Source organism: Charadrius vociferus, unplaced genomic scaffold, assembly GCF_000708025.1.
Source record: "Charadrius vociferus isolate BGI_N301 unplaced genomic scaffold, ASM70802v2 scaffold498, whole genome shotgun sequence".
In the NCBI taxonomy this organism is placed as follows: domain Eukaryota; kingdom Metazoa; phylum Chordata; class Aves; order Charadriiformes; family Charadriidae; genus Charadrius; species Charadrius vociferus.
This window is the reverse complement of record NW_009649588.1, coordinates 990,794-1,016,266: the sequence shown is the minus strand read 5'-3', so window position 1 is coordinate 1,016,266 and position 25,473 is coordinate 990,794. Positions and strand designations below refer to the sequence as shown.

Sequence of the window (25,473 nt, the reverse complement as noted above, 5' to 3'; positions counted from 1 at the left end):
ATGGCCTCACTGTCAAAATACCGCTGGGGCTGCTGCATTCCTCTCCTGTACTGCCGGGTCTGTTCATGGGAATTCTTGGTCGAGCACGAACATGTAACACTGATTCCTAAACGCTATGTCGAGTGCTTATACACACACCAAGTAGGTTCTCATCAGCAGTCAGCGTGGTCTGTATCAGATCCAATGGGAAGGTAGTGTTGGACTGCATTCTATGAAATTAAGGTAAGTTTTAACCTGTAAGATAGGGTGCTGCATTTTGGCTAGCCTGGGTCAGCTTTCTGTGTCAGAGTCATTTCACATTTTAGGCACTACATTTTAGGAGAATGTCATGAATACTAAGGTGCCTTTGCAATGTCAGGGAGACCTTCCTAGGTGTAGATGAAGAACAGAGAGTTTTCATGAGCAAACTATTTTTTCTTTCTAATACGATACATTTGTTTTTTTCTTTTAGGTGGAGAGGATCGTAGACAAACGGAAGAACAAGAAGGGCAAATGGGAATATCTCATCAGGTGGAAAGGCTATGGAAGCAACGAAGACACCTGGGAACCTGAACATCATCTACTACATTGTGAGGAATTTATTGATGAGTTCAATGGACTACATGTTACTAGAGAAAAGCGATCGAGACATGGGAAACAGGCCAGCGCTCCAAAATTTTTACGGGAAAGCCGAGGGTCATCTGTTGAGAAAATATCACATAGACCTTCTGAATCTGGGAAGTCTAAAGGGTCAACACACAAAAGGAAGAGAATTAATCCATCTCTTCAAAAACAGAAAAGAGGATATGCAGCAAAGCCAGCATCTGCTACTGACAGGGCTGCTAAAACTGTGACTTACCGAACTACTCCCAGCGGTTTACAGATCATGCCACTGAAAAAGCCACACAATGGTCTGCAGAATGGAGATGGCACTCATGAAAAAGATTCTAGACATTTTGGGAATGGCTCACAACAGCAAAACATGGATTTAAATGATCACGAAGGAGAACAAAATTTGCCCAGCGTGTTGGAAGTTAGTAATGATTCACCTGTTGTGAATGGAATTGGTATGTGATTTAAACTACAGTCTTTGGGAGGGCGGGTTTAACTGCAGCAACTGCAAACAGAGAGTCCACCCATGGAAAAATTGTTGTCATGCTACACAAGTGATACGGTGAGAAGCATATAAACAAGTTCACTCTCTTTCCCCATGCATTATACCATTTTTTTATCAGTTGGCTTCTCTGCTTCCGCTTCTCACGGAGCGACACGAAGCAGCGTGGGCTTTGTTACATGCCTTTGCAATGTAAAGTCCTTGTGGGGAAATGATGACGAGGCAGCGGATGTACGTATAATACTGCAACTTTGGTTTTGTGTATCACCAAGTAACAGATCATTTCTCAGTTACGTGTGCTCAGACCCAACGGTCTAGAAAGATCAGGATTATTTTAGAAACGCAATTAATACCACTCTTGCTAAAGTAAGCGGGTAAGTATGGCTGAATAACATTCAAGTTCCTCAGTATTAACGCTCGTCATAGTGAGGAGTACGCAGCACTGCCAGGTGCTTCTCTCGGACAGTGACTGGATACATCAGAAGTTGCAAGACATACTTTACAGGAAGGTACAAACAGCCTTGAAGTGAACAAGAAGAAATAGGAGAAATTTCTAATCCTCAGTTACTGACTGGCTTAGTTCTCAAAGAATAAAGGTTTATGTTCTCTATAAATACTATTCAGCTTAATGCAACTAAGTAGCTTCTCGTTATCCATACATGTCCAATCTTTTTTTTTTTTTTTAATCCTACCAAATTTAAAGCCTTGATGGCGCTTTGTGGCAGTAATTTCCAGGAGTTGACAATGAGATGCACATTTTGTTTCATCAATTTGGGGGGTTTTAGGCTTTGTTTGGGTTTTTTTGACCTTTACTTTCATTGAATAAGCTCTTGTCCTTTATGAAGGGATAAAGTGGGAGATGTCCTGTCAATCAGGCAGCTCCAGCTTTTTTAGCTTTCCTACCACACGGAAGTCTTTGCAGATTCCTGGTAGCTTTCTGTATCCTCTTGTGCCTTTGGCGTGTGGGGTTTTGTTAATACCTTTTAAAAACAGCAGGAGCTGTTCCAAATTATTTCTGCCTGCTTACTGATACAGTGGCGATACAACCTTTTAAGAATTATTTTTTCTGCTGTTACACACTGCATAAAGGTTTTCATTGAGTGATATACAGTTGCTCGTAGGTTTTTTTTCTTGCTGGTTACAGTTAATTTAGAACACAGCTATATGTGTGATTTTTCATTATGCGTTTAAACTGCTTTACTGTTGCCAGTTCACCTTTTTCTCATGACGCAGTGAAGCTCTTCAAAATCTTTCCTAGTTTTTACTCTACTTATTTTGTATTCCCTTCAAATTTTCCTCTCATACTTCTCTTCCCAGTTCATTAATACATACATTAAATAAACTAATCCTTCGGCAGGTCCTTGGGGCAGCCGACTACTAATCATTTGACATGATGAAAAGTAACCATTTGTTCCAATTATTTATTTTTATTAGCCACTTTCTATAGGCCATGATAGCACTCATTTCCTTAATAGCTTCTTGTGACTTGCCCTGCCAAAAACTTTTCAAAAGTCAACATAAATTCTATCACCCCGCTTTCCATTTTCCATCCTACTGGCAACCTTGCAAATGCTACTGGATTTGAGAAGTAGAACTGACCTTGCCTAGTCTTACTGGTTACATCCTATAACTACTGGGATCTTTCAATGCCGGCATGAAATACCTTGTTAAAGACTCCCAAACCAGCAAAATGTGTGGTCAGCTATCAATGCATAAGTAGCCCAGATGATGTCGATGACACTTAAAATTGAGAGTGCAGCAGGCTTTTGTATTTTGATGAGTTTGAGCTCATATAAGATTGCTTTAAAAGTTACTTGCTTCTTTAAAAAGACTTGCATATCTAATTACAGGTGTGTATAAAGTTATTTTTCTTTGCTTTCTTACTGTTTCTAATGAAGATTTTTTTAATCATTTGTTTTATGTTATTCATTGGGGAAGTGCTGATACAAAATGCATCTTTAAAATGCATTAATTCCCATATCTTAGAATCTTTTTTTTTTTTTAACAAAGAACTAAAGAACCACAAAGAACTGTAAGGTCAAATGAGCTTTTCATTTCCCCCCACAAGAGCTAATGAATGGCATCCACCAGCCCCTGTTTGACTAATCCCTGGAAGAGAGCTCTATTTCAGTAGAAAGCTGCTTTGCCTACGCAGCCAGGTGTTCTGCCATGTACAGAGGACTCCTGGCCTAACAGCTGATGTGTGCAGCTCCTTTAAAACATTTCTTTATGATAGTTTTTGTATTCTCCCAATCCATCACTTCTGTTCTCTATTTTGCTCTCCTTTCTGCCTTGCATTCTGACCTCCGGGTAGGCAAAAGCAAGACATCTTTAAATCTCTACCTGGTTCTTGTCTGAAAAACCCATACCCAGCAGCGCTCCCAAGGTCAGAAATCCCTCCAGTCTTGCTGCATGATACCCAGCACATGCATAGTGGAGAAAACTACAAAGAGGAGAGATGAGACTACCAAAGTAAGAGCTGACAGAAACTGTGAAAGAAGGGTCAAAATAAAAATACTAGGTTTTTTTCTAATATTGCCCTACAAGCTTGAGAGAACCCATATTTCCTGATACAGGATTTTGCATCATTTGAAATGTCAAATTGAAGACACTTGCACTACTCTTCAGCAAGTCCAACAATTTACTGAACTCCCTCTAAACTCACACTCACAGGGAAGTAGCGTAGAAGATGCCAGTATGGTTCTGCCATTGTGTCCTGTTAGTTTCACAAACTCACTATTTTAATCGGGACAGATGTCAAACTAAAACTGGTCTGAAATTTTACAAATTACAAATGAAGAAAGTTTCAGAGAAAAATGCCAATTTGTTGAATAACAGAAGTTTTGTTCCAAACATCTTGGGTTTCAGAACTTTCTCCAAATCTGAGCCAAGGTCCCAAGGCTTTGTCCCCTGAGACCGGGAGCAATGTGGCAGTCTGCTTGGCAGGACTCCCACGTTTAGTTCTGAGGCAGCCAGCTCTGCCAGAGGTTTCAGGCAGTCTGCCACAGAGTCTGGAAGTCGAAAGCCCGGCATGCCCCATCAACGCTCGCGGGGCTCCCAGGCACTATAAGTAGAACAAAGAGGGAGCCTGGAGGACCTGGGTTTGGCTCCCAGAAGCTGGGGCTCTTGGGCAGCCCTGTGCAGAATCCGATGAAGCAGTCATTTGTGTCAGCTTTGAGATTGCCTATATGGAGCCCAAAGGAATGTCAGAGTCATTTCACAGCTAAGTGTAAGAGTGCACAGAAAATGTATATAGAAATTTTAAGTTGGTCTTGAGATGAAGCCTAGATTTGGAAAACTCAAAAATTCCCCCCAGTTTGAAAACACAGCTGTAGGCCCAGCTCTGCTACCAGTGTTGGCCTATGGTTGAAGGCCTCCAAAACCCATCAACTTGAACTGGTATTCTTTCATATTATGATAATGTTTAACTACCAGTGTATTGAACCAAGCAATATAATTAGTAATTTATAAACTATAACTAGTCGAAAAATATCTGTTTTGTTTGTCTGTGGTATGCCACATAGCGATTTGAAAACTAGTTTTTGATGACTCCTTGAATGGACTTCACCAGTCCGTGTTTGGTTTTGTGTTTACATCCACTTGGGTACAAGCGTTTCCTGCTCAACCTATAGATAAAACTCTCACCAGTAAGCTATTTACCCCAGAAAGATGACTGTGTACCTACAAATGTACGCAGAAAATCATATATGCACCCTAGTGTAGGCCTGGAACCTTGCTGAAGTCGACACAGACCTGTCTTACCAAAACTTCTCTACCACCTTCTACACATCCCGTCATAAGGAGAGTAGAGTCATCTTTACTGACAGTTATTTAAGGGTCTGCAAATTGGAAAATGTTGAAAAACTGCAGAACATCCACTGATGCTCCCAGCAGCTAACAATACTGTTCTTTCTGATGATATTTGTTGTCTTCTGGTATCACATTTCTGTTTCTCTCTAGATACTGTAATTGAGAGTGATTGTTTTGTCAAGAGTACTGACAGCATCAAAAAACATCCCCTTTTAATTTTCTCTTTCCTTTTTCTACATTGCTCTATTCCTGTATCATCTGCTGAAGATTTTTTGCTTGTCATGTATCACTAACCACTTTTTTTCTCCATTACGAAAATCTTTGTAGTCTCCTGGTGCCCTTAATTTAAATACTCTCTATGAACTTAGTCACTGCTTCCTCTTGTTTTTTTTAGCTTGTTCTGTTTTATTTATTCTGGAGCAGTACTGGCAGTAAAAGACAACCAAATATGCTTGCTTTCTCAGTTTGGATCAAAACTCATTACTTTTAGATATCTTACAGATGCTCCCTTAGCTGGAGAAGTCCGAAATTATTAGTAAATTATCAACAGAACACTGCTTTTAAGTATGTACAGTATTAACCGTTACCCACAAGAAAGACAGAAGGGAGACAGTGAAAGGCTATTGGCAAGACTGAGGAATGCCAAGCTATTTTACCAGGGAGACTAAGGGAGCATGGTTTATTTCACCTAGAAGAATTAAAGCCCGAGCTTCCTGTTCCCTTTCGTTCAGCATAAATGCATGCTGCTAACAAAAGGAACAGTCCAGCCCTCCTTCCCATGGTATTCTCATCATGATTCCCATCCCTTCCCCTCTACCAGTTTCAGTGCTTTTGAGCCTACAAGGTGAACCTGATCTGTTTGAAAATTAACCATGGTTTTGCAGCGTGTTTCCAGCCAGAACAGTTCATCAGGGTAGTTCACCGTATGGCTACCTACCTGCACACTGGTACCAGCACAAGGATCACTACGTAGGGTGGTGGCACAGAGACTGCTCCATTAAACTGCCTGAGATGAAATGCTAAGAAAAGATGTATCTGAAAATAACAGTAGGTTGAGGTGTCCTCTTCTAGCAGATAGAAGCAGTGGAAGGAGATGGGGAGATCCGAGTCCTCTGAAACATGGAGTGATGTGAGGCTCATTGCGATCTTCTCTCTCTTTCCTTTCCTACTCTTTGCCTGCCTCAGCTTATAAATTTCTACTGTGTTTTCTGCAATGCCTGGTATAATGGAGCCCCAGTCTCAGACTCCATCTGGAGTCTTTAGGCACTTTGGAGTACCAACAGCAGCAGCAGTAACATAGTTACATGTTGTTCCCTTTGACAGTAGTGGAGTACTAGGGAAGATACAGGGACAGGCAACTAAAACGATGAAGAGGAATAAAAGAGGCTTCAGTCAGGAGAGAGGGAGGCTGAGGGGGAATATGATCAAAGTTTACAAAATCATCAAGGCCTCAGATAAAGTAAATGCGGAACTGTTGTTCACTAAATCCCTCAATAACAGAACTAGGGACCACTCACTGAAACTGGTAGAACATGAGATAAAAGCACTGATGAAAGACATTTTTTCTCTGTGTAGTGGCTACACAGCTTCTCAAACTCATACCACAGGAGGCTGTCTGTGGAGACAGACAGCATGAACAGGCTCAAAAGGGGATTAGAGAAATCCACGAAAATGTCCATGAGCAACTACTGAAGGAAACAGGAAGGATGAATCCTCTCATAGTGCTATACAACTTAGGGATGATACTAGGGGAAAGGAGTGCAGAAGGTGGCCAAGCTTGCGTTTTCTCCTTAAATAGCATCTTTCACTGCCATTCTCAGAGAAGGGTTACTAGATGCACCAGAGGTCTGGGAATACCTGAAATTCCCTTAAAAAATATTGACACTCTAAACTTCAGCGTGTTTTTAGGTATTCCAAAATTTCTACTGCTGATTGAAAACAAGGTAATAATTAGACTAAACTCCCACTAAAGGAAGGAACATTTTCTCCTGTTTGGTTTTCTTTTTGTACTGAGACTGAGCATCAAATGCTCACTACTAACCAGTAAACCACATTTAGAGGTAGCTAAAGCTTCCTTAGTTAATTTGTGACATCTTTAATTTGTTTCACACGCAGTATAGATTGCTTTGAGAATGCCTCTTTGCTCCAGAGCAAACTTTCTGTAGCTCCATCACATCCATGCAACAGACATGCTCCGTTGGCCTGGTTTCACTTGAGTGTTGTCTTTGGATTTTGCTGATCATTTTCTCCAGTTTATCAGATTAAGCAAGATTACAGGGATACACAGTATACACTGAAACAAAAATTTACTCATTATATGTTGCTCTGTTAATCATCCATTCTTGGAAATTATACTTTTCCATTTATGTTTCTCTCCTGTTTAATTTAGATTTTTCTTTCTTCCGGTTAAATTTCTGTCAGCTGGTATGCATACAGTTAAAATATTTGTGTGAGGTCTATAGTTTCTTACATCATCTTTTTAATTTACAAACTGAATACATTACTCAAACAAAGAATACAACAAAAAATTAAAATAAAATCATTACTATGAGGCTTTTTATTGAGCTAGATTATCTGTGTGAGTTAAGCTTCTACCATGCTCTCACCATCTGTATTTAAAATAGACGTGACATAATCTTCAACACTAGGTAGATAATCAGTACAGTTGGTCTGACACACATTCAATGGTCATTTGTGCCCCTGATTTTATAAGTTCTTTACACTTTAACTCTTCACATCTTAGTAGTTTATTGCTGGGTCAAGCAACACAGTAAGGATTGAATAGATAAAAATGCAATATTTAAAAGTCTGCCTATGTCAAATAATTAATTTGTTTCAGTATTTTCCCAATGCTGTTAGTTTTCTATTAGTAATTTCACAAGTTGATTGTTGTTTGTAAGAATACATGTCAAAATATATGCAGTAGCAAAACCTTATGAAAAAGCAGAAATGTGCTATAAGAAATTATTCATAATTTTTAAAATTCAAGCACATGGTGATTTCTACACTTGTGGATAATTCTTGTCAAGACAACAAATTTCAAATTGTGCTGTCTTCAAATGCCTTTTTGTTTTTTTCAAATTGATGATCTAATGTAACTTGTCCATGTTTGCATATCACCAGTTAAATCCCCTCTTCAGTATAATATAGGCAATGCTTTTGATGGTGTCTTTTAATTTAACAATGAAAAAGTTTTATGACTGACTGAAATAGCAGGCTTTTTAACAAACATGCATTTCTGTCTGTCGATATATGTGTACACCATGCACGCATTACATGGTGAGGCCAAACGATGCACCAGTTCAATACTATTAAGCACTCTATATATTTTCAACATCACATATCATAGCTGCAATGTATATACAGGCATTTCACACACTGAGCAGTTCCACAGGCCATTGCCAACTGAGAGGTATCAGACAGTTTCAGTTACCTACGCAAACGTCAAGCTGAAACATAGCTAATCCAAAATGAGGGCAAGTGACTTTGGTTTTGAGAGTAATCTGTTATGAATTGACGATTCAGTTCTGTTCCAACAGAGTATTTTTAATTGAATAGTTGTAATTTAAACTATAAAATTTAAATCTATGTTCTAATATTCATGGCATCTGCCCTTTAAAAATTCCTGGCTATTTGATACCAGAAGCTGGAAAGGGTCAGTGTTGGCAGGAGAAGGAACGGAACAAACAAAGGTGTTTTCATTCAGCTTTTTCTTGGCCTTTCTTAAATATGGCATGTTGTGGGCTCATGTCTATTTAAACAAAAAACGTATCTGGAAACTATTTCAATGAAGAGAGTAACTTTAATCTCTGTTCCTCAACAACCTGTCTTTGCTTTACTTTTAATGGCAATAGTGTGAAACATCTGTAATTAGAAAAGGAGTTTTGTATAAAAATCTTGTAAAGTTATTTTCAAGATTGCGGCTCAGCTGTGTTAGCGATCATAACATGTTGCCTATTCCAGAGGAATTGTAAACATAAGCAAAGTAGTAGTTTACAGTTCATACACAGTGGAAGTCAGAATAAACTGTCTTTTAAAATTGATGTACTATTACTCTCATTTGGTGGTTTTATGGAGGAACTATTCTTTCTTGTCATAGTTCCCTTTTTTCCCTACTGCTGGATACCCTCCAAAATGTCATCAGCATTAATATTTTCTATGTACAAAGTCCAATATTAATATCATATCTGTTAGTCAAAAGTCAGTAATTATTGAGCAGAAGCTTGGGATCAGAGCAAAGAGGATGGCTAACTGCTACTTCTGATGCTAACCACAAGGATACGTTGAAGACAATGGCAGTTGTGTCAGCTTAGTGAGAACTCGCTTAACTTAGAGATGCGCAACAAGTGTCTATTCAGATTTCATTTGAAACTGATAATGACATTTTGGTCACCATACAGGAAGACAGCGTAACTTTGAAAGATGGGATTCGGACTAAACCTGTCGTGTCAAGTTCTTCCGAAGCTGAATTAGAATTTTCCTATGAATTCAAGGATCACCCCAAATTCATATGAAAGACTACAATACAGTTGCTTTCACCTTCAAAGCAGAACTGAATCCCATTAAGAGCACCAGTCCTACATGCTATATAATTCTTGGATCTAGAGGTTATCTGATCAGAGAACAGAAAGTACTGCATGTTGGAATACAGAATAATAAGAATGGCTTGAGGCTACATTTGACTAGCCAGGCATACTTTTGATTTATCAGATTTTTCACGTAGAGGCTATTGTAAATACTGAGCTATGTTTAAGCTAATAGAAAGTATCACTCCATTTCTTTGAAGGTAGAGACATAATTATGCTTTGATTCTTTCCATCTCAAAGGTTCTTCTCTGGCCAATGGAAGCTTGAATCTACACAGCACTGTGAAAAGGAAACTAGATGGGGAGAAAGATTATGTCTTCGATAAGAGACTAAGGTACAGCGTACGTCAAAATGAAAGTAACTGCCGGTTCAGGGACATTGTAGTCCGGAAAGAAGATGGTTTCACCCATATTTTGCTGTCGAGTCAGACTTCAGATAACAATGCGCTGACCCCAGAGGTAAGCATGTAGCCATAAAACCCAAGAAAGCTATCCTGATGTGTGGGTTATCTTGGAAAAAGTGCACTTGAACTGGATTTTATGAATTTTGATCCTAATTGATTATCTTAAGAAAGAAATACGGAGTTCAGATATATCTAACTTTTTCACATTTGGGATTACTATCAAAAAGAATCCAATGGAAAATAATTTTTAATTTACATGTCTGAAACTGAAAATTAGAAGTAAAGAAAGGAATGGCAGAAGCAGTATTTCCAGCAGAGTTGTATGAAGCAGTTGTTCACATGTTGAAGTTACTGATATTTACTATCCTTAGAGAAATCTGGTCTCTTTCATTTTATTAATTTAAATAGTGCTCCAGTTGTTGCATACGGAGGAATTTCAGGCTATATCCTGAGACACTAATTCTAAAAGTATACCTTGATCCCTAATTGCTTTTTCTGTAAATCACTTTGTGAGTCCTTATTTGTGAAATCTTAACCAACTGGGGGCTCTTTTCTCAGCTGAAATGCATAAAGTCCTGATATATGGAGTTGTGATATCATAACGATATTAATGAATTCCCTTGTTCCAAACATTATGCACTTGAGAGTCAGACTGGGCCTTGTAGCTTGTACTCCTCCAGTATCTATATTGGTCACTGGAAAGGCTGAGAAGCTTTCCCTTCCATTCCCGGTGATCCCAGCATAGTGGGCAGCGATGCCCTAGTATACCTGTGCCATGTCAGAACAGAAGGGGTGTCAAAAAATGTCTCCATCATGATGCACTTCCTGGAGAGCAGAGAACATGCTTGAGCCCTGTTCTACATGGGCATTAATGGCCTGATGGAAAGGGGTTACTGTAGATCAGAGAGGAAACAACAGGAGCTGCCTCCCAGCACCAATTTTGCCTGTCTGAGCCTTCTGCAGGCAGAGTTCCTCCGTGAGCTGCCCGCAGTGTGGCAGATCTCTACCTTCTCTGCCCTCCAGACACGCCAGTGCAGCTCTGGCTTATACAGTAACTTCAAGATAAGAGCATACAAAATGCCAGTTTGAGCACCATTTGAGGGAAAAGTAGATTGTAGCTTTGAGGAATTATTTTATTGAATAAGAAACTGAATAACTTTGAAATTAATTACTTGTAATGAGCTTCAGATAAAACCACTGGCAGCTATGATTGCCCTTCCCAAATGCACACCTACACATGGACATTAATACACAGAGTTAAAACTGTTGGAACATACATTTATCACTCCTAGTTTTTAAACTATATGATATTTGAAAGGACTACCTTGGTAATTAACATGGAACACCAAACACCTGTTCTTAATACTAATACCTTAAAATGCATTAGATTGCATCAAATCCACCATTTCATCCATGTATTAATTACCACTAATTGACACTGAAGGAAATTTAAACAGCAGTCAAGGGCCTGAAAAAGTATGAAATCAAGGACTTCCTTTGCTGAACAGACATACCTTTGCGTTGCTGGCTGTGCTGTTCCGCATCAGCAGTGTTCAAATGCTCTAGCCAGTGAATTAATTCGGGCTCTTCAGGTCTGCCAAACCAATCCATTTCATTCTCTGAAAATTTTCAATATGCCGGGAACCCACCTCTGTGGAAGAATAAATGATAAGCATATAATAGTTCTCTTCTTGCATCACCGGCATAGACTATTTCTAGAACCTTTATTGAAGCTCACTCAAAAACCGGGAAAATACATTTTAGAAAACTACATTACTGACCAGGATCTGGATGGTCAGGAATTAATCAAGGTAATGAGTTCTCCACATTGAGATTGTCTGTTTAAAACTCATCCAGGCTGAGAGCAATTGAAAGCTCTTGCTCTCTGAAGGCTGCTTGCTGGCAAACATGAAACGACTTCTTTGGCCTCGGTCCAGGCTGCAGCCCATGATCATTCACACCACAAAATCCAGCACCTCCAGTATTGGCAATTCCACATCCCTGCTGGCAATTACAGCAAAAAGCCAAGGAACTGAAGGGAGGAATATGTTGAATGCCTTCTCCCTACAGTTTGTCATCCACAGCCATAGCTGAGACAAACTGACAGAGTATTTTAGGGATGTTTACAACGTTTTCAGTTTTGACACCTTTTATCACCAGTGAATAAAAAGTACAAACACAAAATTCCCACAAAATGAAGAAAGTGTGTTTTGTTTTGTCAAAAGAAATGCTAACTTCAAGCTTTATTAGAATTCAGTAAATTACGTTTGCCAAATAGTAAATGATTAATTTACTCAGAGCAGGTCTACTTGGTGTGGTTAAAATAGTGGTCTGGTTATTCTCGGCCATCTATGTTAGGAAGAAAAGAAAAGGTGTGCACTACCCACAATCATTATAAAATTAAGCATATACAAAATCAGTCTCACCCCTAAACAACCCTGCTTCCCTTTGTGCTTAATCTTCAGATGAAATTTAATAGTTGTGTTCAACCATTGGCCTCTGCTATTTATCTATTTATGCCAATTTAATTAAAATAATGAAGAACTTATTTATTAAAAAAAAAAAAAAGCTTAGAGAAGTCTGCCTGAATCTTCATCCTATGTTTTTGGTAACCACATCACACCTGTGGCTTTGTGCAGGTGATTTTAGCATGAAATGTGCCGATGCTCCTTTCTGCAGCATTTGCACTGATTGAAGTTGGCTCGGTGCCACCCTAGTAATTGAGTTTTTTCTACAAAATGTTCAGGGCACTATAGAAATTCTTTCTTGTATTTTACAAGACCTTATAAAACTTCCAAGCCAGTGTCATGAAACAGAATAGGTTGGTTTTATTTCAGGGGCTCAGGCTTGTTGCTTTTAAAATTCATTTTTAAAATAGATATGTAAAATATTTCATCATTATAAATTCCATTAGGGCATTTTCTCTCATGAGTCTTTTGCTGCTCCTGAAGTTCTTCCTCCAATGATGATGTTGCTGTTTTAACTCAGCACTTTTCAAGGATCCAAATTCTGCTTAAAACTTAAGATTAAATGGATCCTTCCACTGGTTTTACTTTACGCTATTAATAGATCTAGGAATTAATATTCCCCTGAATTAAAAGCAAAACATACCCTAAACAGCCAGTGTTTCCAATTGAAGACTGATATAACTACTGCAAGTACACTTCTCGTACAAAAGAATCAGGTTTCAAATTTCTAGCCATGAGAATTACAGGGTTTGAAGTTCTACCAGGTGCATTTTGGAGCACTGGTTTGCCTTCACTTTTCTTTACTTACAACTTTTCATAACTTAAAAAAAAAAAAAAGGCAGGTACAAGTTTACTGTTATCTGTATTTTTGCTCTCATACAAAGATAAATTGTGGGGTTTGGCCGGTACTTTTGCCTGAAGGCAGCCGTATAGGTTCCCAAGTCCTTTATTTATCAAACAGAAAGGACTCAAAATCTGTTTGCACAAAGAGCCAGTAAGTAACAAAAAGTGTATTTATGTATAAAGATATAAGTGTGGAAGAGGTTCTAAGAACAACTGAATGGCTTTAAAATTTTGTTTTATTGTAATATTTACGGAATATTTATCTTTAAGACTATCAACAGTGAATCCTTAGAGATTCAGAGAAGTTAACCTTTTAAACTAGTATTTCTATTTATATGAACAAGAGACTTGTGTTCAAGATACTTGGTGTAATTAGGGTAATAAATTCCCAGCTCTCTGACTTCCCCTGAATGTAAGCAATATTGAAAGCAAAGGGCTCCAAATGCCTTTTAAAATTTCCTACATCCAGTGAAAGGCATTAAAATAAGCTCTTAGAAGTTTAATGAAGTTTTTAAGGATTTTATGTTTATTTTGCAATATAAGGTGTCCCATTAAAGACCTCACCAGCTTATTTTCTTGACAGGATTTAAAAAAAGCAAGCAACCTTTAAGAAAGTGATAATTTTATCATATATTTGGGTCTCAGTAAAACAGTAAGTGAAGCATCAGGCCTGGTCTAAATTTATAATTCAATAGATTATCATAAGCTAAATAACTGGCCCATACTGTTTTGTAAATACTTTCTCAGAAATTTTAGTCAAACGCATTTGAATAGAAATACTGTCCTCACAACTGAAAATTAACTAAAAGACCATAAAAAAGCTAATCTAAAAAAGCATGGAACTGGAGAATACTGCTATGGAGCCCTGCAAATAGTAATATTAGATCTGGTCCACTAGAGAAAGTAAAATTTAATTGAACAAATGCCAGAGTTACACCAAAATGAGGGAAGGTTTAACGACTGTGGAAGAGAGAAAAAGAACATGGAATCTGACAAAGAAATGTAACTAAAGACACATAGTATCTCTATATTTGCAAACTGAATTCAGTATCACATTAAATGGAAATTTGTTCTTAAAACCAGACAGCAGTTCTGAACTAAAGTTATATTTGCTCTACAGTACTGCAGTTTAATACCCAGTTCTGCAACCCTACAGACAAGCCATCTTTTTTATCTTTATTTTACTGTTAGTAGCTTTCCTATAATCATATAAACATCTGTAGAGAAATACCCATACCCAGATAATCAATGAGGAAAGCCATGATGCCAAGGACTTCGGAGGCAACAGTGGACAGCGGGTTGGCGAGAACTAGGCTGAGGGGCAAGGTCAGCAGGTGAATTTTGGACTGCACCAGCAAAGGAATCATGGCATAGAACAAGGCAGGAAGAATTCACTTTGCTTGCATTGGTGTGTTCCAATGAGCCTCTGAGAACCTTTTGATGATAAAGTTAATGACAAACTTACAGATATTTAAAAAAAAAAAACCCAAACTTTTTGGAGACTGAAAACACTGATACATTAAGGTTTCCTGGTTTCTGATAGTTTTCTTTTGCTAGAAACTAGTGGCACAGTGGAACTAAATTTCCACTCCTGCTCAAAAATACTATCCAAAATACTGTCAAATCTTTCCCATTTTTAACCATATCTGACAAATCAATTCTATTAATGGATTTTTAATATCATCCTCTCCAAAACATTGAAAAAACAGTGATAGCAGAATATTGGGTTTTCCTACAAGTAGTATAACCTTTGCTCAGAAGTTTGTTATACTTTTAGATAGCTTTAGCCATCCAAATCAATGAGGGGTAAAATACAAAAGCGACAGATTTGTTGTGGTAATGAGGTGTTTGAAAGACAGCAGTGGTAACATCAAAGAAGTGATACATACGTAAATATCACTGGAGGAAGGGGAATGGTAAAGAAACTTGCTGAACGGAGGATCCTATCTTGGCATCATGTTTAAAGCAACACTCCTCATTGTATATAAAAATGTTTGACTGATATCCTCTTGATATTATTTATACATCCTCCCTAAGAAAGAGCAGATTTTGAGAACATTTAAAATAAACTAAGAGGACAATCTGGCATTCACATGGAACTAGGAAAATAAAAATATGTATCTTTTTTTATTCAAACATCTAACACCTTCTAATGTTTCTTTTTTAACTTTGAACAGAGGTTTTAGGGTTTTTTTTTCCTTTGTTTCCCCTTTACAAAATGGGCAGTTTTGCTATGCTTTTACCAACTGAGGTCTGAGACAGCCTCTGAGACTCAGAATAAACAGCACTTGCAAAATCGCTGATGACATTTTTGTACCTGCACAAGAATTTCAAATACACTTCCAAATTCTGCTGCTTTGAATTACTTCACTTCCACCCACTGTCACACACTCGGTTATTACAGGCGTTCTGAAGTGCACTTGTAAAAGTGAAGCATCTAAAAGTTCACCACCTGCTTTCTCATGTCCCGGTCCCAGCAGCCAGTGACAATCATTTTTATGCAAACACGTATGGAAGGCAGGCAGGTAGCATTGCACTGCATGGCTTGAATATACACGTTCAGGCTTGATCTCACAAGCCACAGGATTTCTAATAAAAGGCTACCTACAATGGTGTAAACAAAACATCTGTTCTGTGTTTAGGAACATTTCTTAAATAAGGCACTTCAGAGATCTAAAGAACGTCTGGAAACAGAAAATAGTGAACAAAAATAAGCACAATGTAAAAATCTTGGTTTTCTCTCACGTGGAAACTATATTTAATCCCTCGACCACGTTTTGCTATCTTTTACCTAAATTTACGCTCACAGGAAGTCTTTCAGTGCAGAAGAGAAAAATTTGACTCGCCAGGACCCTGTATATAAGTACTTCGACACATCGGTGTGTTTAAGCATAGGAAGTGTCACAGTAGATGAACTAATGGGCCTACTTCAGTAGGAGCAAACCACTAAAAAGAAGAGGAGAACCTGAAATGGCTGATACTGATTACAGCTTACAAACTATGCTGAATTGTGACCAAACAAGAAGTTACCCATCAGAAGTTTATGAAATAATATTTCCTTTTACAAATCATTAGAAAAAACAATTCTGCTCAGATGAAATCCCATTTTCTTACAATACCAGCAGCTCAATTCTATACAGATTTTGATTAGGTTTGATTTATGGTGCAATTTATAGCTTGATCCAATTGTAAATCAGTGTAAAAATGCCTCTCTTCCAAGTGGCTTTTTTGCTCTAACTTTTGTAGACTTTAACAATATCACTGACCACAGAAAAATGAATAATATATTTGTCATGTTGATGGATATGATGTCCTCTTTTCCTGCCTTGCTCTGGTTCAAGTCATATAAACCAAAGTAACTGAAGAACTGAAAACTGGGGTTTATAGATTTTGCTTACAACCTGCTGAGGTTAACAGGCTATTGTTGTGATAACCGTGTTACTGAGGATACAGTGATGTACACTGAATATACACGATGAAAATAAAAAAAATGTTATTTGAAATTATTAAATTGCAATCAAACAGCATAAGCTAGCTAGAATTTCCCATCGAATAAGCAAAGAACGGCCAAGTCCTAAAAACTCTTTGAATCAGTAAGCATCTGCAAAGCAGTTACGAATATAAAATATTTTGTAAACTCTCAGTGTTATCATTCTAAGTATATTAAAATTATATTAATATATATAATTGATGTTAAGTATTAATAGTGCCCAAGATGTAAGTGTCTCAAAATCAGTAAGGTTTGTAAAACTAGGGAAATGATATTGCAACGGCATGCATGTCGAATTGTTTACTTTTCTTTATCCACAGATCATGAAGGAAGTTCGGAGAGCATTGTGCAATGCATCAGCTGATGACAGTAAACTCTTACTTCTCAGCGCAGTGGGAAGTGTATTCTGTAGTGGCCTAGATTACTCATATTTAATTGGCAGGTTATCCAATGACAGAAGAAAGGAAAGCACTAGGATTGCAGAAGCTATAAGGTGACCCAAGCTTACCTATGATCTCTAAATTATGAAATGCAGTGTGTGATTATAAAGATATTTACCAGGTCCAAAAATGTGGTATATTTAAGTGTTGATTGCATTCTAATTATAGTCCTACAAATTTGTTTAGTAAGAAGAACCTTGGACCTTTCCATATTAGAAAAGAAAGCACATTTATTCCAGTGCTAATATCCATAGGGATTTATTTTATTCCATTTCTCTGTATTTAATATTTCAAATCATTCCTCCAGTTCAAATACAACTTTGTTGCTGTTTTTCCAAATTAGCTATTGCTTCATGTTCTAAAGTGGTTCCTGAAAGGCAGATTTTTTACTTGTTTTAATGTTCATCATTTTAATGAATTTCAGTACAAATGGGAATCCATGGCTTACTCATATTCTGTTGAAAGAGCAATCTGCCACTGTATTTCAGAACCTTATTAGAAGGGTCTCCACTCTTTTTCTTAAACTTAAATTACTTAATATATATGTAAATGTAGTTTTATTTTCATAACTAAAATGTGACTTTCCTTATATATATTACATTACCTTAATAGAAATCCAGGGTTCATGACATGCAGTCTACAAATCAATCTGCACAATACATCACCAAATACTTCCATTATCCACAAGGTATACTTCATACATATTTGGCAGATCTTCCAGTATAAATTGACATTACTCCACTAAAGCCAATGGTATTTCACCAGTCTATACCAGGAGAGGGTTTAGTCCCTTTCCCCCCCTCCCCACGCTTCCTACAAATAAATATTATTCTTCTGAGAGCTTTAAAACTTATGCAACAATTCTATAAAGGAATATTAAAGATTTTTTTTTTTACAACAGATCTATATTTTGGATATATTATTATAAAAAGATGAGGTTTAGTTGTTACATGACATGTATTAACCACCAATTATCTTGCTTAGAACTACGGCAGATCAGTTTGGATTCTCAGTTTAATACTTCTGAAATTCTCAAAGTAGTAATTATTTTGAAAGAATTTAAAATGTACTTCTTAAATATAATAAATTACGACCTGTTTTTAAGACCCTAGCTATGCTTGAATATCATGGAGTGATATTTTTAAAAAGAAAAACCCTTTGAAAGACACATCCTAATTTATTTATTTTTTATTGTGAGGGATTTTTAATAATGTGGAACTAAAAAAAACGTGAGGGAAGAAAATCACTATTCTTGTTTGAAAACACAGGCACACGCTTCATTAGAAGAGACATATTTAATATTATTCATGTAAATATTATGTAGATAGGTATTGTTATATATATACATTTATCTACACACATTTAATATACAGGTATACTTATCAATTCAACATTTAAATGAGTGTAAGCCAGACTATAATACTCAGTTTTTCCATCCTTGGACCCCCAGAACACTCCTGAAATACTGGTACTATGTACTGCTCCTTGTCAAGAATGTCGGCTTCAGGCCCACTGGAAATAGATTTTTATTGTACTTCTGGAAACAATACACTACGTTTTCCATTTAGCACTCTCTGTGCTTTCTTTGAACAAAGGACTCAACTCATGGAAAATATACTGTAATAAGAGTAGAAAAAAATGTACACCTCGCTTTTTCAGTGGTTAGGATGTCCTAAAACACATTAACGGATCTCTGCCTCCACTGCTTTACATCAGGTTAGACTTATATCGAAATGAAATTAAAATCTTGATTACCATGTGTTTCCACTTTCTAAAGTACGGATCTCTTATGCTGATCACAAGTTAAAACTGAAGTTTAAGGACCCATCAAGTCTCATCTCACATGAATGATTTATTCATTTGGCCCCTGTCCTCATCCACAGCCTTTGGGGCTTGCAGCTCACAGATGTGACTGTAGCTTCTCTCCAGGTACTGAACGTAGATCCATCAGCCTGAGCTGCCATCATCCAGACATGTGTCTGCCACTGCACTGCTGGAGCAGGGAAAAGGCAGACAGACAGACTGCACTGCAACTGTGCGTATGTGGCCTACAGAGCCCTGCAGCCGACAGACTCACCGGAGGGCATTCCCAGCATCAGCCTCCCTTGTCACATCATCAGTCAGGCATCGCGATGTGACCCGATACATAAAATTCTGGGTGTGTTCAGAAGAAAACAAGGAAGGACAACTTTACTTCCTCAACTTCTTTATAGCCTTTGACATACTTATGAGCCCTGACCTGCAACAAGATCTCTGCAACGATGCAGAGGTCTCTGAGCATCCCAAAGTGTATTCAATGGTCAGCTTCCCAGATATCCTCTAGCAAAACCAAAAGCCTTCTGCATGTGACACTTTTTCCCGTCTTTGAGCTTCTGGCTCTACAGTGCAACAACAGTTACAATTTTAAGTCCTTTTCAAAGACTGCCTTGAAGTGAAACAAGGCTCTTCTAGCCCAACAACTACATGTGTGAACTTCCAATTCGGAGACATGGAAACGTGCCAGGTTCTGGGTACAAAGACAACTCCCTGAAACAAATAACGTACCAAACAGGGAACACAGAGAAGTGAAGTGCTGGACACTGCAGCTTCTGTAGACCAAATGCAGGCATTTGTGCCCCTCGCAAGCTCCCAGTATTTTGGCCTTTCACTCTGCCTGTTGGTTCCATACCCATCCATTGTACCATCCTCTGTGAACCCCATCCTTCCCTCATGACAGAGGCTTATTTTGCCTTCTTAATGTTCTGTTCCACTCTCTCCCCATCTCCAGGTCCTCTCTTCCTTGCTCACTCACATGAAGATTTCCCATTTCCTTCAACCCTTCCCCTCCATTAATGTGTTCTGCTTTGTTCTTCCTCCCCATCATCTAACCGTTTCCTCTCCACATCCCTAATTGCTTTTCCATATTCACTTCCAGTCCCATTTATCACCACATGCTTCCTGCTTTTTTCCACAACACCATTTTCTTCTGCCTCCACATAGTCCTCAGATCTGCTGCCACCATTTATCCACAGTTTGTTCTTTTTACCTATCATTCACCATATCCCTGTTCCCATCTGTAGTCCTGCTTGGAAGGCTTACTTGCTTAACTACTAAGGTTCTCAAAATTTTGGAATTAATCAGGTGCAGTGATCCGCTCATTACTCAACCATAAACAACTGTAGAAATAACAAGCTAAGGGAACAGCATTGCTTCTGCAAACAAAAATGAACCACAACACTCCTTAACCCTGCTATCCTCTAGAAAGAAATGGTCTCAAACAGACAAATTCCTTATTTCACTCTCTTTGTCTTGCCTCTGATCTTCTACTTTATTATTCGCTCTGTGTTTTCCCATGGTCAAAAATCAACTCCTTACTAGATAGCCTGAAAAACAGCACTCATTCATTGAACATTTAATGCCAGGTCACCTCATACTCTGTTTTCATTTAAAATATAGCCAATGCCCTTGCACTTAAGTCCAATAAAATACTTATCTTCCGTATGTTTTCCATTTTTTGCCAAATTGGCACTCTAACCTGCCAGGCACACCTCCTGTTCCCAGATACAGAAGTCTAGGTCTTTTTGACCTCCATGGGAGAGCTGCAACTCATCAAAGGGCACATTTGACAAAATGTTCTTTCCTAAAATCTGTCAGCAAAGATGCACTCTGGACCTAATACATACCCAGTGCAGGAACAGAATCTCCTCTTTTGTTTTGAATTTGATTTATACCTGTCTCTTTTCTAAAGTAATGGAGCATCTCGTTTGCCTCCATATACCTGCTGTGCACTGAGCTGCTGGAGCCCATAATTTGCCTGCAATTACACTCATGCTTTTTCCTAATTGGTGTATAGACTGTTCCATTCAACAGATGTCTTTCCACAGTTGCTGGTAGGTAACTTATTTAAAATACCTCCTCATTGCACAGAATTTAACATGTTCTAGTTCATTTATCCAGATGAATCTGATCACAGTTACTTCCCCGTTATTTTCCATTGCTTCACATTTACTGTTGTAGGCAGACAAGGGCATCTACTTTGTTATGTCTTTGCAAAAGACATTTGCAATGAAGACCCAACAGATCACTCACCTAATTCTTTCCCTGTTCAAATATTTCCCTCTCTCTCTGATTCCCCTTTGTGGGTCTTGTTCTTTCTGCTGGTGTGCCATAAACGTTTACTATCTCCCAGTCCATCATCGATGGGACTTGCAGTAAGCTTTGACAACCTTTTGATCTTAAGAGAACTTTTTGAAAAAAATAAATATTCAGCAACCCAACTTTGAGTTTCCTATCTTTCACACTATAATATGTTCATCGAGTTAGCCAGACCAGATCATCAGAATCCATACTAGCCATTGCGGAACAAACTGAGAAGAGCTATGTGTACAAACTCAGGAGTTACTGGTCCAGAAGTAAAACTAAACCTAACCAAACCATTCTGCAAAAAGTACAACAGTCAATGTCTTCCAATTAATCAATTCATATACAACATATACAAAACTATTTAATATGCCAGGTACTCAGAACGATTAAATAACTAAATATGAGCAAAATTTACCATGTGCAAACTAGAAAGTATCTTGCAATTCTGACCTCATAAAACTGGGCCATGGCATTTATTGTGTTCATCTGTGGTTCTAATTTGTTTTCAGATTAAGTACTTTAAGCTTGGGTATTTATTAAGTGTTACTTCTGTATTCAAGATCTTTCTTTTATTTTTTATTTTAGGGATTTTGTAAAAGCTTTTATTCAATTTAAGAAGCCAATTGTGGTTGCTATCAACGGCCCTGCTCTTGGGTTAGGAGCTTCTATTTTACCACTATGTGATATCGTTTGGGCAAGTGAGAAGGCATGGTTTCAGACACCATATGCAACAATCCGACTCACTCCAGCTGGCTGCTCATCATACACATTCCCGCAAATTCTGGGTGTTGCACTGGTAAGGTTTTCCAACTCAAATTGCTGAAGAACTTTTCTTAAATTCATGCTCTTCTTTCTGTCTTTAATAAGTAAAGCAGAAAACCACTGTTTCTCTTAATTGTCATGAATGGAAATGAAATCTGTTGAAAGTTTATCGATTCCCTACCAATTTCTTATCACAAAAATACCTCAGAATTCAATATATTACACATTCAATATATTACACAAGAAAGATGGAACACGGGTTGAAAAAGCCAAGATTGTCAAGATCATTGTAGAAAAGGGAAGAAATGCATTAGCAGAATAATGTTGCAGAGTACTTGTCTGTTTTGTGTTAGGATTGTGCAGTAACAGAGTGGGATACTGCTCTCTGCTCTCTGAAGACAAGCCATAACAATTCCAGTAAGGTCACTTAGTTTTTACCAGTATAACAAAGCAGAATTTGGCCCACAAAGTATTTTGCACTGGGTTCCATGACTCTTGGCACAGTATCACTATATCGCTGACAGTTACTCTTGTAAAATCAGCAATACAGATTCATCACGCATGCCAGCACATTTCTCTTAAATGAAACCCATGCTGTGCTCTGGCCACCTGCACGATCCTTAAATAGCTACCGAAACTCCTTCTAAAGTATTTTGCAGTATGGAAGGATACAGGAGACCATTTGTAAATTTAATCTTGCAAATAGCAGGCAAGTATGGAAAAAATTTTAAAGAAATTATAACCCAAGATCACAAGTAATCTTTTGGTTTCACAGGCAAATGAAATGTTGTTCTGTGGGAGAAAGCTGACAGCGCAGGAAGCCTGCAGCAGAGGACTAGTGTCACAAGTATTTTGGCCAACAACATTTAGCCAAGAAGTGATGCTACGAGTGAAAGAAATGGCATCCTGCAGTGCAGTGGTAAGAAATCAAACTCCTTTGTGATTAAATCACATGTCACAGAGGTAGGGTGTGCTCCCAAGGCTCATCAATCACATGATGGGTCCTCAGTTTCCACAACCGTACCTGTGAAAGAAGGCTAACAACAGAAGATCTGGATAGGGATCAGTGAACTCGTGGAGTTTCTCATTTTTCCCACCTTTACATTTATTCAATATGAATGGAACCTCCTTGCCCCAGATTTTGAAAGGAGATTTTAGCATAGGTTTCCTTCATGAAGGTGAAAGAGTCTGAAACTATACAACAGTACTGGGAAATTGCAGTAGGGCCAGTAAGAAAATATATTTGCCTTTCACATTGTCCTAGCCTACTATGTTTCAGCTGAGTCTGCCTTCTTTTCTGCACCTGCATAGTTCCTGATTCTGCAAAATGTTCTACACAGTGCACCAGAAGGGTAGGATAGCGCCAGCTAACCTCTGCTGTGAAGGAGAGGTGAGATCCAGACACAGAGGGATTTGAACACAGTCTGGTCACAGTGTATTATAACTTTCCTTTTGTGTACATAAAAGTTGAAAGAAAATCCTTTCTTTTTTTTACTTCCTAGGATTTTTTCCCTTCAGGCAGATATACTCCTATTCTGGGCACATCCTTGATTTTAAAAAAAATGCAGCAAAGAAAGTGATACTGGCTGCAATAAAACGGCACTAACTAAAGTGCAAATTGTTGCAGTTTCTTGCTATACTTCCCATGCCGGAAACTGTCTTAGCGTCCCTCAGTTTCATTTAAAAGATCCGTTGTAAAAGAGAAGGTAGAGACACAGGAGATTTCTAATTAAATGAAGTGTAGATTAGATCTCACAAAAGACATTCAGAATGAAACTCTCTGGAAATGTAGCATAAGCTTATTTGATCATGCTGATATAAAGTGTATTATATGAGTCAGGAAAACCTCTGGGTCTTACTGTGAATTCTTCCTTCCTTCACTGTTATTGGCTGTCAATGAAACTTTCACTTGAGACCTGTTAGAAGGACTGGTGCTAACTTGTGGACAAAGATGAGAGTTAAAATTGTCAAAGACTAGATTTACTCTCTGAGATCCTAAATGCAAATCAGGCTGAAGTCACAAAAGCAATGAATATGATGAGCTCATCCAAGTTCACTGTGGATACTTGTTCACAAACAAACAAAAAAAATACACAGGGCCCACGATTTGCAGTTAACACCATTTACTGGAGTGAAAGAGAAATACTACTTTGGAATAGCAGTGTTATAACCTAAAACAGATAGGAACTGGGCTTAACACGTAGGTGTTGACAAAGCTGAGTGGAGCACATGCATCTCCCTTACCATAAACACTGCGTTAGTTTATATTAAATCTTCTGCCCTCAAAAATCAGTAATGTATGGATTATTCATGGTTTTGTTTGACTAGTTGGGTATCCTTGTGAGACACATACTGGTGTTACATATTCAAAAAGAATTTTAAAGGGTGCAATCTCAGTGTGTTTAAAAATGGGTCTGGGAAAAACAAGCTGAACTATGGGAGCAACCATGGACCTGCTGTTCATGCCTTTAAGAACTTACAGCAATTACTAAGGGCTTGAGAATGGGCTTTCCATTGCAAAACCCTTAGGGGATTTGTTAGGGCTGCTTGTATATGCTAAGCAAATCTAACTCCAGAACACAGAGGGCGCTTGTTTTTCTTAACACCCTTCTTTTTTTAAAATATTTCCGTTTTATAAAAATGTAAGTAAATAAACTTAAAAAGGTATTTGCAGTAAAGGCCCTTTCCTATTAATTTGTCTTTTGATAAGGAAATTACGTGTGAGGGAAATTTGTTAAAGGTGGTGGACATCCACATTTGAGTTTCCAACCTCTGTAACCTTAAAGACTACCTTCCAGAATACGGGTAGCCAATACATCATGCCTCACATTTTCATTTCAAAGGTTCACAGTTTCAACAGGAGGGAGTTCAGCTCCTTCTAGTGCTTCATGGCAGACCTTCAGTAAACTAAGGTACTTCAGAATCCCTCATTCCTTTTAAAAATGTTGGCACTCATGCATAAACCTCAGAAGTCCTTAATTCTTAAAGATGCTGACTATCAGCAAGTGGAGTTATGGCTGTAAATCAAATCTAATTTCTGTGCCCAAAGGAGTTATTTAGATTGTAAAACAGAGTCAGTAGTGTAAAAATGCTGTTCACGCTATTACGCATAATAATTTTTTCAGATTCAAAATAAAATACTGAGTGATATTTTGGCTTTAGGTATTGGAAGAGTCCAAATGTCTCATGCGAAGCTTCCTGAAATCTGGACTTGAAGATGTGAATGAGAAAGAGTGTCAGATTTTAAAAAAGCTGTGGAGTTCTTCCAAAGGACTGGATTCATTATTCAGCTACTTGCAAGACAAAATTTATGAAGTCTGATGTCTTGGCCTAACTTAAGGAGAAAATGCTTCACTTACGAACAGAGTCAAACATTACCTATGTTTGAAAGCAGAGGCAATGCATCATTGAGGAATTTGTGACAGTGTATCCTAATACATATGGTTGTGTCGATTC

At 38.0% G+C, this 25,473-nt stretch overlaps 1 protein-coding gene across 1 annotated transcript; it reads left to right on the top strand.

Annotated features, from left to right (window-relative positions):
* CDYL2 (chromodomain protein, Y-like 2) lies at positions 1–25,338 on the top strand. The gene is made up of 7 exons (XM_009890397.1): positions 1–141; positions 452–1,046; positions 9,730–9,947; positions 17,014–17,186; positions 21,841–22,051; positions 22,793–22,936; positions 25,180–25,338. The coding sequence occupies exons 1-7, from the start codon at positions 1–3 to the stop codon at positions 25,336–25,338; spliced, it is 1,641 nt and encodes a 546-aa protein (XP_009888699.1).
* Positions 25,339–25,473: the final 135 nt, after the last annotated feature.

Coding starts and splice junctions, on each gene's coding strand:
- CDYL2 (XM_009890397.1), top strand. CDS start 1: ATGGCCTCACTGTCAAAATACCGCTGGGGCTGCTGCATTCCTCTCCTG. Junction 22,052..22,792: donor AAATTCTGGGTGTTGCACTG/GTAAGGTTTTCC, acceptor TTGGTTTCACAG/GCAAATGAAATGTTGTTCTG. Junction 22,937..25,179: donor TGGCATCCTGCAGTGCAGTG/GTAAGAAATCAA, acceptor TTTTGGCTTTAG/GTATTGGAAGAGTCCAAATG.